The sequence below is a fragment of the Callorhinus ursinus genome, unplaced genomic scaffold (assembly GCF_003265705.2).
Source record: "Callorhinus ursinus isolate GAN/ISIS: 27379988/994484 unplaced genomic scaffold, GSC_fseal_2.0 scaffold36, whole genome shotgun sequence".
Classification (NCBI taxonomy): domain Eukaryota; kingdom Metazoa; phylum Chordata; class Mammalia; order Carnivora; family Otariidae; genus Callorhinus; species Callorhinus ursinus.
The window spans coordinates 10,900,267-10,915,300 of NW_027397098.1; the positions used below are offsets into that span (position 1 = coordinate 10,900,267).

A 15,034-nucleotide genomic window follows, 5' to 3' on the forward strand; every position below is an offset into this window, starting at 1 on the left:
CCTGAGACCACACTGTCCCGCGAGGGTTCCACCCCCCCGCTTAGCCACTGGAGCGACGTCCCTCCGCGGAGCCGACTTCTAAAAGGTCCGATTTTGTGCTCCGCGGCTCTAGCACTTGCCAGAAGCGGCCGACGGAGGCCCCCTCCCCCGCCGTCTATCCTCCCGAATATCGCCTCGGATTCACTTCTCCACACGTCCTACCTTCCAGAAAGTGGTCGCTTTTCTGTTCAGAGTGTTGTTACTCTTCTTATCTTCGATCTCCTGTTGAGTTCGTAGGTGTTCAGAATGGTTTGATCCCTATTCAGCTGAATTCCCGAGACCAGACGACATCCAGGTCTCCTGCTCCTCCGCCATCTTGCTCTGCCCCCCCCCCCATTTGTCCTTTTATTACTCAGCCCTGGAGATGGTGTCTGTGAGCCGCAGTGAGTTCTGTGCCATCCACACCGGGCACAGACTGCAAGGGCTGGAGACCTCTGCTGAAGCACCCCGTTGCCTCTTTTCCCAGCAGACCCTCCCCGGACCCTCAGCTAGAATTCCGAGCCCCTCACGGCAGTGCCCATACTCAACTCCTTTGCCAAAGTCTTCACATTAGAGAGGAGTGTGGTAGGAGGCTTCTCTTGTGCCTGCCTTAAGACTGAATCCCTTTACCTTTTAAGTGGACTGCTTTAGGGAAACAAGGGCAGTCACACCATTCCTGCCCGCCACTGTGCCCACGCTTGTGCACAAGGCTGGCAGGTGGGTGGCAGAAATGGAGTCCCTTTAGGGGCGACACACATGCACCAATCTTTCAGTTCCTTCAGAAACACGTTGTGGGCCACTGACGTCACGCACGGGAATACTGCCAGGCCCTGCTGAGAGCCCCCCAAGGGCAGCATGTGTGTGTGTGTGGCTCTTCTTTGTAACCCCTGCACCCCAATACTGCCTGGCATGTCACAGGCAGTGGAAAGGTGCTCTTTGAATAAATGAATACACAAAGAGTGTTTTCCATTTTAAGCCTCTGTGAAGTTATTTGCTTCTTTCTATCTATATTCTCTAGCCTCCAGGAGCACAGAAGGACAAGTTACTCGTAAACCCAAAGAACAGAAGGAAATGCAGAGCCAAATGCCGCCCATGGACCAAGGTAACCTTCTAGGTAAGAGGCAGATCTGCACCGCAGTCTCACTGACTCCTGGGAGCCAACCCTTCTCCCGTGGGTATACCCTGTGCTCCCCCAGAGGAGGGAAGTGTGTTCCACGATCCTCCTCTGTCAGGATTTCAGGTAAACAAGAACGATTGTGCCGTGTGTGCAGGCTCTAGCGCCACTCAGCATTTCAAGCCAGCACGGGCTCTGGGCTTCCTCTTCCTCTTCCAGCTTACTCTGGGAGCTGGCCAAGTAGAACTGGGCTCAATTCAATTCAACCCAGTGCAACTGACCTGAGTTCAAAAGCATGTATACTGGGACTCACTGTGTCCAGCCCTGTAGACGGCCATTCCTGCCCTCGAGGAAATGCTCTGTGTTTTCCCCTTCAGTATAAGATAATCAACTGCCAGCAAAGCAATTTACCTCAAAATGTTTACCTTATTAACAGGGTTGTGAAACATGCAGTGCCATGTTGGTGAGCACTGAAGTTGCAGACAAACCTCCTAGCTAAGGAGATGTGGGAGAGCGAGCACAACTCCAAAATGAATCACGGTGAAGTTGGGTCCTCGTGTCGCAAGGACATAGAGCCCGTTAAGAAAACCTGAGCTTTTGGGGGACCCACTGACCTCTACAAGACCCTATTGTCCTCTGCTAATTGTATTACCTTCCAAAAAAACTTTATCATCTTGTATATAATTTCTTTTGAACCCCACAACCTAGTGAGTCAGGGAGCAGGATTATTACTTTGATTTACTAAAGAAAATGAGAGACGGAGAAGTTAAAAGACTTGGCTAAACTCACATTTAGGAGGAAGACCTCAGGTCTTACTAGGGACCTTTCTACTGATTACTTCTTTTAAATTAATTTTAACTTCTTTGCAGCTTCCATTATTAAAAAAAAAAAAAAAGAAAGACAAATCCAGGCGCTATGTTGCAATATGATGTTTTGATGTTGTACCTCCAACTTTGGGCTGAATGGCATTTCAAAACACATTTAATTGTTTGTTTTTCTCTCTTTTCCCCATAGTACCCTGAATGGTTATTTCAAGGTTTCTCAGGAGGTCAATGTTTGTTGTCCTTATTCAAGAGATAACCACTGGTTCTGGCCACAGATCCTCTTAATGGGATGTTTTCATTTGAGAGAAGCAAATGTAACTCAAACAGGTTCAGACCATTATGGATTTTATTGGCTGTTAAAGAAATTTTATTCTGAGACTAAAGCGCAAGTTCAGCCATGATTTGCAAGGTGCTACACGAGAGCAGATCACTCGGGACGGGACGGCTCTCAGCTTCTCTCCGGGGCAGGGGTGTTATATGTAAGATACTTTTAAAGGTCATATTGGGTATTGAGATTATGGAAGGTCTGGAAGGTCAGAGCACATGTCTGGGGAGAGAGGGTGCATGTGGGCCTGTATACCCAGATTTGGGGTGGGGTAGGAATCGTGAGAGCAAATCAGAGCAGGACACGATCACTGGGGTTAAAGACCAGCCAGGCTTGGGTTTTAGTTGGGCGAGTGGAAGATTTGAGGGCATGGAAAGCTTTCAGAGGCCTTGGCAGGGCTCACATAGAGCAAGCTTTAGGCATGGCTTGATCAGAGATCAGGTTCCATTTCCCCACGATTCTCTCAGCCCTTCCCTCCTTCTGGCTTCGGCTCTATCTCCAGTCCTTCAGCCATTGCCCCAAGATGACCAGCAGCCACCACCCGGGGATGTGCCTCCTCACTCAGCAATGGAGCCCCAGGGTGGGCCTCACCTTTCATTGGCCCCAGTGGGCTTGAGCCTACCTTTATCCCTCAGCTGAGACTGCCCTTCCCACTCCTGTCCACTTATGAGAACCCTGGCCATCACCACAAGTAACTGCTCATTCCTCTGGGTTCCCACAGCAAATGTCTGCTCCTCAGCAATAACACTCAGCACATTCTGCCTTCAGATGTCTTCCTCATTCAAGCCATCGTCCACTCCCACAGGAGTGATGGGGCCTGTGTGCCTTCCCTCAAATGCCTGGCAAAGTTCCTGACACACAGAAGTTCTCAGTACATATTGGTTGAATAAAAGAAAGAATGAATGAGGGCGCCCGGGTGGCTCAGTCGGTTAAGCGACTGCCTTTGGCTCAGGTCATGATCCCAGCGTCCTGGGATCGGGTCCCACATCGGGCTCCCTGCTCGGCAAGAAGCCTGCGTCTCCCTCTCCCTCTGCCTACACCTCCCCCTACTTGTACTCTCCCTCTCTCTCTCTCTGTCAAATAAATAAATACAATCTTTAAAAAAAAAAAATGAATGAATGAATGAATGAACAAAATGAGAAGAACCAAGGTCCAGTGTGTACGAAGAGGCAAGTCGAACTCGGGTTCACTCAGGATGCCTTCAGAACTTCCTTTCCCTCTTCAGGTCACTGCAGGGAGCCTCCTTCCTGGGAACATGAAGATTCGAAGAGAATCTACCACTTTGTGGTGGGGCAGACGGTTCGCTACCAGTGCGCGCAGGGATTCAGGGCCCTGCGGCGAGGTTCTGCCGAGAGCGTCTGCAAAACCATCTCAGGGAAGACCCAGTGGACACAGCCCCAGGTCAAGTGCATAAGTGAAAGGAATAACGGTTGGTTTCCAGGTATGGAGGCACCTGGTTGGGCTCTATCACCCTGCTCTTTCCGTCGGGCTGAGCGGAGTGGAATTCCTGACCCACCAGCTATGTGACCGCGGGCAAACCACTTCGTCTCCTTGGGCCTCTGTTTTCTCTCATTCTAGAAAATAGACCAGATACACTGAGGTCTCTATCACCTAAGGTTCCCTATACCCTGAGTGAGGATAAATGGTAGAAGGTGGAAGAGGAGGGGAGATCTCTCGAGTGTTGCAAGCATCCCAGATGCTATCTCACCGGAGACGATGCTGCCCCCTCCTAGCCGATCCTGAAACTCGACTTCTTCTTCTAAGCTACCAAGACCTCCTCTCATTCAAAAGGGCAAGTCCAGCCTGCCGCCCAAATACTGATGTAAAATGCACACTCATTATTTGTCCAGCGCTCCACTGTTAGCATGCTCCTTCTCGTGTAATTCCCCCCTGAGCTTTGATAAAAGTGCAAATGTGCAGGGAAGGGGCTGATTCAAGCAGGCAGGTGCGCGCGCGCGCACACTCATTCAGACTAACGTACAACCCACCTATGCGGAGGTCTACTGTTTTCATTCTGAAAGCGTATTACTATTTTTACAACCAAAAGCCGCTCACATTTAAACCTAAGTGTTACCGGTTTCTTACCTCACCGCCTCTCCCGGGAGTTTCCCTGGGTGAAATCTGAAACCACTCCCGGAAGTGGAGCTCGGGGAGAGACCAGAGAATGAGGCAGGCCACCGTTGGCAGGTGGCTGTTTGAATAAGCAGAGGGAACTTACTTACCGGGCTCCTGTGGGGCTGGCAGCAAGACGAATGGATCCCTGCGCTCCCCCACCAGATCTTACAAGTTAATAAAGAGGCCTTAACCAGGTTCAGTCACAAATACGCTGCAGGTGTTCTGGACACCACGTCACTAGCTCAAGGCTGTGTCCTTGGAGAAGCCTCTGGGAGCGGGAAAGGAAAGCGGGAGTCATATTCTCAGGACAGGGAAGGGGGTGAGGAGCCTCTGAGTGCCTGGGTCCATGGGTCAGTTGGCACTGGTGTCCTTCTGATGACATTCCCTGGCAGTATGCCTGCAGGGAGCCACATGGCTGGCCTGGGCACTTGTCGTGCGTGTTGCTTCCCTTGTAAAAGGATGGCAGGGCAGTGTCCTGGGTAACTGGAAACCCCCGCAAAGAACGGGGAACCTGTCACAGAGAGAAGCTGTCCTTCTGTGCATTTCTACTTCATTTAATGTTTCGGTGGTATCTGGATTATTATGACCTGTTTCCAAGCCACAGATGGAAACCAGGGCTGAATAGGAAGCTTGGGGATGAGAAGTTGCTCGGGATTCCACAGAGCCAGGATCAGGGTCAAAATTCCCTCTGACCTGGCTTTGCTGGAGCCATTTACCCACTTGCCCCAGACCCTGCTGTAGAGCCACACTGTGTGGGATCCCCAGGTAACGTGCTGAGAACGGAGATCGGCACCCCACTGAGTGTGTCTGGGGTCAGCTGAGGAAACCCGCATTGCCCACCCTCATCACTTCCTCTCTCCTCCAGATGACGAAGAAGAGCCTCAAGCAAGCACCCATGCTCCTCCTGGGAGAGACACTTCCTGGCCCTTGGTAACAACAAGTGCTACAGGTAAGACTAGAATTTCTGGGAAGATAAAACCTGGCCCTGAAGGTCAGGCAAGAGAAGGAAGACCGTTTGCCTGGGGCAGCCCCTCCTGCAGCTGGGTCAGCAATGGCACCTTCCCCTCCAACCTCCCAACCCTCAACACATCAAAAGCAGGGCACCGGGGTGTCTCAGTCAGTTGGGCGTCTGACTCTTGGTTTTGGCTCAGGTCGTGATCTCAGGGTCTTGAGAACGAGCCCCGTGTCCAGCTCCACACTGGGTGTGGAGTCTAAGGTTCTCTCTCTCTCCCTCCACCTTCCCCCCTGCTCTCTCTCTGTCTCTCTCAAATAAATGAATAAATCTTTAAAACAAACAAACGTGTCAAAATCAGGTGTCGGAAACAGGAGAAGCCAGTCTGAGGATGGCATCTCAAGGCGGAAGAAGGAATGCTTGTCTGTCACATGCCTTCTGTCAGGCTCCGAGGCTCTAGCTCACGACAGGTCCTAAGCTCTCCAGTTAGTGCAGTCTGATAATCAGCACAAACCGAGCATCTTCTCATCTCTCTTCTGCACAGATTTCCACAAGCACACAGAAGTGGCTACCACCATGGAGTCGTTCATATTCACAACCGAGTATCAGATAGCAGGTGGGTAGGGGGTGCGCCTTCTGTTGACAAAACGCACCCCAGACAGAGACTGTGGGATATGTTGCTTGGTGGTCTGGTGGGTCGGTCGGTTGGTCGGTTAGCTTAAAATGCCCCCCTCCTTATACTGGGTAATAGTTACACGAGTAAAAGACTAATCCGGATATTAACAATACAAACTCACAGTAATCAGCCATAGTAAACGGGCTGTGAAGTCTCAAAGCAGCCCCAAGAAGCTCCTCCTGAATGGATCCTAAATGACAAAATACCCCATAAACCCACAGTTGTTTCCTGGTAGGAGAGAAAAACAGGCTTTGAGAGGGGGAGAAAAAACCGAGCTCATAGAAACAGAGCAGAGTGGTGGTTGCGGGGGCTGTGGGTTGGGGGGAAACCGGGAGATGTTGGTGGAGGACGCAGACTCCCAGTTAGAAGATGAGTCAGTTCTGGGGAGCTAACGGGCAGCATGGTGACTTTGGTTAACAACACGGTATTGTATACTCGAAATCTGCTAAAGGAGTAAATCTCAAGTGTTCTCACCGCAAAAAGGAAATGGCAGACAGGAGGGGTGGTTGGAGGTGTTAGCTAGTGCTGTGGTGCTAATTGTGTTGTGATGTACACTCACATCAAATCAATCCCTTGCATGCCGCAAATGTCCGCAATGCTACATGTCAGTTATGTGTCAACACAGTTTGGGGAAGAAAAGGAAAAATGCACTGTGAAGCCCATGCAAGACGGGTGGTTGGCGGGGCAGGCGGGGAGGTGGCTCCGGCACCAGAGGAAGGCAGGATCTGGGAAATAGGAACATTTTCAAGAGATGCTTATGTGTCTATCCTCTCTCCTTGTATTTCGACGTTTCCTTCACCCATCGCAGGCCTCCCTGGTGGCCCCCTTAACTGAGGCCTCTGAACCTTGGTGAAGAGCGTGCTTGTCAGTTACTTCATGCCCCTCAGAAAGAGCCAAGCCCCTCGAGGAAAGGCGCCAAGCCCTTTCCCACCTCCCCAGGGCTCCAGCCCCGGTCCCTGAGCCTCCTAGGAAATCATGTCGGGTGGGAGCTGCGTTCCGGGAAGGGAAGGCAGAAACGCCAGTGCCCCCCTCTTCGGGAAACCCTTGCTCTGTGGGGATTTTCTCAGCCTGATCTGCAACCCAGCCCGGCGGGTGCCTTTGCTGAACTGCTTCTCTGTTGACAGTGGCCGGCTGCATTCTCCTGTTCATCAGCGTCCTCCTCCTGAGCGGGCTCACCTGGCGGCGGAGATGGTGAGTCTGGGCGGTCAGGGTCACGAAGGCCTGGCCGGAGCTAGCTGGTGGAGCCTGGTGTGGGAAGAGCTCGGGCAGAGATCCCCTCACCCCCCCGCCCACCCCATTCTCCTACTAACCCACAGCGGTTTGGGGAGTCATAGAGAGAACTGGTCAACCCACACATCCCCAAAGAGCCCAACAAGAACCCAAGCGCAGGGAAATGGGAAAGCAAAGGACACTAGCACTGGTTGAGCGCCTACTGTATGCCAGGTTTGATGCGTATCTAATGAACATTCCTGAACTTCTCTTAACATTTGAAACAGCTACAGGTGCCCTGATCAAGCAACACAAACAGGAGTGCATGGCAGAGGCCAAAACTGCAACCTGAATCTAGAGCCCAAGACCTTTCTGCTCCCGTCACGTGGCTGGAAGGAAATCAAGGGCAGTGTCCCCCTGAGTTTTCCTCTCCTGCACTCCCCATTACACCTACTGCAGACACTCAGACCGGAACGCCCTTGACTGGGACGTGACCCACATGTGGCCTTAGTTGCATTAACTCGGATTTTCAAGTTGCTGATTAGAACAACCAGGAGAGATTTTTTTTTTTTTTTTAATACCAATGCTTTCTCTCCAACCAGAATCTCTAGGACATCAGTATTTTTCTTTCCAGCTGAGATAAAATTCATCATTCTAACCATTTTAAAGTGCATAATCCAGTGGTTTTTGGCAATGTTGTGTATATACCACCATCTCATCACACATCAGAACATTTCCATCACCCCGAAAGGAAACCCTGTACTCCCCAATTCCCTATTTCCCCCATTCCCCGGAAACCACAAATCCACTTCCCATCTCTGGATTTGCCCGTTCTGGACATTTCACATAAATGGAATCATACAGTATATGAACTTTTGTGACCGAGACATTGGTATTTCCTTTAAAGCTCCTCAGAGGCACCGAATACACATGCATCCAGTTTTTTTTTTTTTAAAGATTTTATTTATTTGACAGAGAGAGACACAGCGAGAGAGGGAACACAAGCAGGGGGAGCGGGAGAGGGAGAAGCAGGCTTCCCGCGGAGCAGGGAGCCCGATGCGGGGCTTGATCCCAGGACCCTGGAATCACGACCCGAGCCGAAGGCAGATGCCTAACGACCGAGCCACCCAAGTGCCCCTCACATGCATCCAGTTTTGACAACTCTGTGCTAGGCCAGTAATTCCCAAACTTGAGTGGGCTTGTTATCAGAAGGTCCTGGAGGGCTTGTTAAAGCAGGGTCTGCCCGGCCCTGCCTCCAGAGTTGCTGAGTCAGCAGGTCTGGGGTAGGGCCTAAAAAAATCTACATTTCTAGCAAATTCCCAGGTAATAACTGATGCTTGCTGTTCCAGGCACCAAACTTTGAGAACCGTTGCACTAGACAGATAGCATAACAGATCAAGAGAGTGAATTCATTTCACGTACGCACACAGGCCAGTTTCTCCCTCCCTTTAGACAGTAGACTACAGACCTCCTATGTCGCTGTCCTGACTATCCAGGACATCCCAAAAATGTGCCATCTAACCCACCTTGATGTAAACTCCCCAGGAAGACCCTGAGAACACACAGATTCATCCCCCAAAACCCAGAGCTCTTAGATCCTATAATTAGCCCAGACAGAGAAAAACTGTCAGACGTCTTTTATTGTTCTATTGGTCATCAGGCCCACAGATACTCCTGATTTCCCTCATGTGGATTAAAATGTGCCAGTTATTGCGATGCAGAGGATAAGCCCCCTAGGGTTATTGTATTAGGAATGGCTCATGTAAATACCTGACAGTCTACCAACTTCTCTACGATATGAGCTGCTTCCTGAGGCGTTATTTTAGGATTATGTGAGATGAAGTGGGTCAGGTACTCAGTACATTGTGGGAACTCAATACGTGGTTGGGCCTCCCCTCCCTGCGCTGACAAGACCTAATAGCCTTCAAGGAAATTTTCACTTGGTAGCTTCAAGATTAAAAGCCTTCAGACACAAAGGGACAAGGGTATTTGGGAGTGGTAAACATTTGGAATTTACGCTGTGACATAACGAACAGCCTGAAACTAGATGAATTCTCAGAAGCTCTCCCAGAATTAAGGTCTTTCAGGCGACCCACATTCATTCCTCAAACTGAGCTTTCTGCCACCAGGTCTAGCTAGGGAGAAAAAGCCTTCCTAGAATCTAATTTCATCTGATGGTGCCCTCTTGTGGCCACACAGAAATCCTACATTTGTGTTTTTTGGGTTTTTTTTTTTTGGACCAATTAACTAGGAGCCAGTGATAAACAACAGCTGTTGTCTTCCCCTGGCTCCTGACAACCAAAAGCTGAATTTTCATGAATTTTATCGTTTCTCGGCCTTTTGGCTAAGATCAAGTGAATTTTCATGAATTTTGTGAACTGTTTTTAAGCACAGCCATTATCGAATATTCAGTATGTAAACATAGTTACATAGGCTATATTAAAAACAAAGTTAATAAATACTCAAAAGTAGCCACTTTCTAATTATTTTACTACTTTGTTGTTCTCAGGGTTATTTAAATCTATTGTATCTGTATCGAGGAATTGCAATATGATGGTCTGCTACTGCATACCTCTTCCCAATTCTGTATTCAGCTATGTCACGTTGGTAGCTCGAAACTGGGCGTGGTGGGAGTACTTACACCATGCAAATAGGCCAACTTTTTCAGAGAACTGGTTAATCATTTACCAGCACACCATTCTTACAACCCTGCCCCACGGGAGCTCTGAGCAAGGCAGGAAGTGATGAGATATTCCTGTGGACTCAGTAAGGGCTGGGGAAGGTCTAGGACTATACTGTCCAGCATGGTAGCTAGCCACTGGCCACATGGTGGATATTTTAGTCTAAACTTAAATAAATGAAATAAAATAAGAATTCAGTTCATCAGCTACACTAGCCGCATGTCAGGTGTTCAATAGCCACATACGGCTACCTTATTGGACAACACAGATACAAAACATTACCATCATCAGAAAGTTCTTAAAGTACAGTGCTGGCTAGAAACTAGGAGCTTTCAATTCATGAAAATCACTTAGCACAGTTACTATTATTATCCCTTCTCTGCACCTACTGTCCACATAATTCAAAAAAAATTTATAGAGTATCTCTTATACAGATGTTGGGCAAAGGGCACAAGCTCGCAATTAGAAAATGAATAATTTCTGGAGATCTAATGCACAGCAGAGCAATTATAGTCAACAAAACCGTATTATATACTTCAAAGTTGCTAAGAGACTAGATCTTAAATGTTCTCCCCACAAAAAAGAAATGATAATTATGTGACTCGATGGAGGCGTTCACTAACTATGGTGGTAATCATGTTGCAATACAGTAATACAATATATTAAAAAATATATAAACATGTTGTATACCACAAACTTACACAATGTTACATGTCAATCGTATCTCAATTAAAAAAAATAAACACTATCACAAGAATATCTGCTATGTGCCAAGCACTTGCTAGGGACCCAAAGATGAATGCAAATGGTCCCTGCTCTAAGGAGCTTACAGACCCATGGAGGAGAAGAGGCTAAAAATAGAGAGTTCAAATACAAATTTTTTAAAGCCCAAGACTGAGGTGTTACAGGAGCAAAAAGAAAGGACACTTAATCCTACATGGGGGTGCCAACAAGAGTTGATGGGGCCTCCGGCCAGATAAAAGAAGACAGGACATGGCTGCTCAGTGGGGAAGGGGGGTGGGTAGCAAGGGGAGAGGCAAGGTGGTGTGAAGGGACATGACAACGTCCAGGAGAAGTCAGGCAGTTCTGAACATCAGCTTGTGAGGTGCTCGGGCAGCTGAGACAGCAGGGCTGTAGGGATGGACAGTGATCATCAGACCCACAGGTCAGACAGAGGGGCTCGGACCCTATACTGAGGGCAACAGAGAGCCACAGAAGCTTGAGCTAGGGACAAATGGTAGCACTGGCCCTTCGGACAATCTGGCTACAACAGAGGCTAGATTAAGGGACCAAGGAATCATGGCGGCAGTTATGACAGAATAGTTGGAGAGACACGGTGAGCATGAGCTAGGTCAGTGGGCACACATTACAAAGGAGGAAAAGAATCAAGATATACATAGAGGGGGTCAGATTAGCAGGATTTTCCAGCTGATGGGCAGTAAGGGTTAAGGAAGATGGATGGAGCAGGGATGACCCCAGATTTTCGAGGATGACGGGGGACTCAGCCTCTGGATGAAATAAATGCAAACAGCAGGACACCCCTTGGGGGATCAGCCCCAAAGCAGAACCCATCCTGCAGTCCATTCACTGAGGTCCACGAAGGCTCCACACCTGTAACCACCCAGCCCTGGAGCTGACAAGGAAATGGAAAATCTACTCACCGCACAATGATTGAATCATCCTGCTGTAGGAACCACGGGGCAGCCAGTCTGGGCCTCTGGAGGCACCGAGAGGCCTTGGAGTCAGATTTCAGCCTGTGGGAAGGTAACAGGATCCAGGGGTGGAATTTTAAGTTAGCAGGTCAATGGGGGTTTATGTTGAAGGCGCTATGCACATCGGTTTATGGTGCGGATCACATTTTTTTTCTTGTGCAGTAGTCCACCTATGACTGACTTAGCTGTATCACTACAGGAGGAAGCATAGAAGAACAATCTAGAAAACCAGGGGTGGTAAGAAGCCAAGAACAGCTCACAGAAGTCGTAAAGCACAAGCAAAATCAAAGAAGTGGAACACTCACCCAAGAGCCATCTCCCGTGATCTCTTCGGTTTTGGAAAACTCTGAAGTCACTTGCTGACACACTGGGCAACTGCAACCTCATGACAAAACCAGCTCTGTAGTATCAATGAGTGAACTCGACCTGCTTCTCAGCAGCAGTTCCAAGGTCACTGGAAGAACAGGAAAGAACCGCCAGAACTGTAGGTCTTACTTTCATGTCGACATGGTCATTCAAGCTTGAATAGCATGGGACTCTGTCCACACCATATATGGTATAAAGAACAGTGGCTTTGTGTTAATTGCATCCCAACTTCCCAGTTTACAAGGAAAACCCTAGCAGGAATGTAGACACACACACACTCCTTACCCTATGTAATTGGACGCCATCCTGTGACTGACTGAGATCCTTCCCCAGCTTCTGATTGATTCGGTTGATTAGCCCATTCTCCTGGCCACATTCCTTAATGAACGCCTTCTAAGAACTATGAATCTTTTTGTCTTTAGCTCAGTCCTCTAAACTAGCCCCCTTTCACTGAACCTTCAATCTGAACTTCTAAACAGAAGCCATAGCAGAGTAATCTTTGGGTAACACCGACAGAGGGCAGCCAAGCCTCTGGGGATCACAGAGCTTCAGCGTTTAAAAGGATTTTTACTAGAGGTATGCTGGGAAAAGAAGGATAAACTAAGTCCCAGGTAATGAACTGTACCTAGTAAAAAGCTCTACCTGTACATTACTAACACGCCCCCTTACGAGTTAGTTTCTGTGGGATTGCTATAAATGATGCTCTGAATTTGGTCTGCACGAATGTGATGTTCACAGACACATCACGTGTGAATGCTTACATTTCCGAATCAGTGTTATAAAAGCACTCATAAGGGATCAATACATTCAATGTTTATGGATGGAAGGAAAGAAGAAGGAAGTATGGCACAGGGAGGGAGATCACACTGACAGAAGGTAACATGGAAAAGGCCACCCCTTAGTAGCCCTCCAACTGTGAGCAACATGGTTAGCAAATCAGAATCACCTGGAGGCCTGGTTAGGCCACGGGGGGGGGGGGGGGGGGGGGGGGAATCTCCAGGGTTTCTGAGTCAGCAGGTACCGGCCAGCCAAGGATTTACACGTGTAACAAGTTCCAGGTGATGCTGCTGAGGGTGGTCTGGAGACCACACTTTGAGAACCACTGGGTTCTAGGTCTCCATGCCCACCCACTCTCAAAAATCACATGATTAAGGAGATGAATGCAAGGTTAAAACCAGCCAGTTTTCATTTCTGAAAGGCCAGAAAAGTATTATTTTAAAAATGGGCAGGCATCATAGGTCCATATCCAGATTAAAGAACCATTTTCTGCCCTTTCTTTGACTAACCAAGTACAATCCAGATTCCAGTGTCCATGTCCCCCACAGCCCCAAGTACACGTTTTCTGGGTTGAGAGGAATCTCAGACCAGAAAAAAAATTTTTTGTTTTTAGTCTTACTTATCTTGAGTAAAATTGAATTGAATTATAATGACTCATTTTGGAGGGGGGGAAGACCTATGAGATCAAATGTTTTAAATAATAATTAAGATGTTATTTACCTTTACATGCTCATTCTAAGTGTATGGTGGAGTTTTCCAGAAACGACATGATATGTGATGATGTCATCGCTCTGATGTTAACATGTAATGAGTTTATTACTGTTGTTTATAAGAGAACTAATAAATATTTTTTAAATTTCTTGGTTTTAGTGTCTAAATGTATCACTAGCTATAACTACACAGATGAATTTGGGATTCTCAATACTCTTTTTCTTTTTTTCCTTAGAGATATAGAGCACAGGGGTGGGGGTGGGGTGGGGTGGGAAGGGGCAGAGGGAGAGGGAAAGAGAATCCTAAGCAGGCTCCATGCCCAGCAGGGAGCCCAATGCCAGAGCTCCATCCCACGACCCTGAGATCATGACCTGAAAGAAAATCAAGAGCCGGATGCTCAACAAACTGAGCCGCCCAGGCGCCCCTCCTCAATACTTTTTAATAATGTACAGAGGTCCTGACAAATAGTTAACAAACACGTTATCATTGGTGGTTCCAGAAATGCAAATCAAAACCACAATGAGGGGCGCCTGGGTGGCTCAGTTGTTGAGCGTCTGCCTTCGGCTCAGGGCATGATCCCGGGGTCCTGGGATCGAGCCCCGCATCGGGCTCCCTGCTCCGCGGGAAGCCTGCTTCTCCCTCTCCCACTCCCCCCTGCTTGTGTTCCCTCTCTCGCTGTGTCTCTCTCTGTCAAATAAATAAATAAAATCTTAAAAACAACAACAACAACAACAACAACAGCACAATGAGATACCTCTTCATACCCAGGAAGATGACTTTCAGCAAAAAGGAGAATAACAAACGTGGGCAAGGATGTGGAGAAACTGGAATTCTTGTACATTGCTGGCGGAAATGTAACAGATGCAAACACTGTGGAAAACAGATTGGTGGTTCCTCAAAACATTAAACATACAAGCACCTCATGCTTTCACAGGGGGAGGCAGAAAGGAACCATTTTTGAAATGACTTACCAAGGCCTGTCCTCAGGAGAAACTATTTTCCTAACTACCTTGGGTTTTACCTAAGCAACCAGAAAAAACAGAAATCCCCAACTCTGACCTGCTCTATCCTCCCACATGGGAAAGGGAATTATGCAACTCCAGCCTCTCTCACCCCATCTATCCTCTCTGAGGTGTGCAAGCAGAGGCACCACCACAGGTTTCTCTGGTCTCAGTGGTTCAAATGAGGCCTCATGGTCTGCACTGTGGCCACAGGATGTAAGGCGATGCTTATTTCAGCATCTCAGGCCTGAACCATCTACCCCACCCCTCGAACCAAGAGTAGAACCAACTTCCTTCATTGGCTGCTTGGAGTGGACAGAAGAGTAAGACCCAAACGAAAAGTAGGTCATTACCAAGAGAAGGGAGAATGGATGCAGGGGAAGCAGCCACACTTTTCTTTGTGCCTTTGCTTCCAGCCAGTATTATTCTATTAAGGGAGAGCCTAAATTTTCACATCAGTCATACTGTTATCAAAGCTCCGTCATGGGAGCAGAAGAGAAAAATGTGGACAAACAGATTTGTAGCACTGGCATCTGGGAGTTTTTAAGGATGC

At 48.2% G+C, this 15,034-nt stretch overlaps 1 protein-coding gene across 2 annotated transcripts in view; it reads left to right on the forward strand.

The window, feature by feature from the left end:
• The window catches only part of IL2RA (interleukin 2 receptor subunit alpha), a 52,777-nt gene extending 39,148 nt beyond the window's left edge, over positions 1 to 13,629 (forward strand). Inside the window, exons 3-8 of one of the 2 annotated variants that reach the window (XM_025853527.2) lie at positions 1,037 to 1,120; positions 3,507 to 3,722; positions 5,262 to 5,345; positions 5,893 to 5,964; positions 7,149 to 7,215; positions 11,826 to 13,629. In XM_025853527.2, coding sequence (XP_025709312.1) covers positions 1,037 to 1,120; positions 3,507 to 3,722; positions 5,262 to 5,345; positions 5,893 to 5,964; positions 7,149 to 7,215; positions 11,826 to 11,850 — 548 coding nt within the window. In that variant the 3' untranslated portion in view covers positions 11,851 to 13,629. Of the gene's footprint in view, positions 1 to 1,036; positions 1,133 to 3,506; positions 3,723 to 5,261; positions 5,346 to 5,892; positions 5,965 to 7,148; positions 7,216 to 11,825 lie in introns of both variants that reach the window. The other variant, XM_025853526.2, reaches the window with a different exon arrangement.
• The last annotated feature ends 1,405 nt before the right edge of the window (positions 13,630 to 15,034 follow it).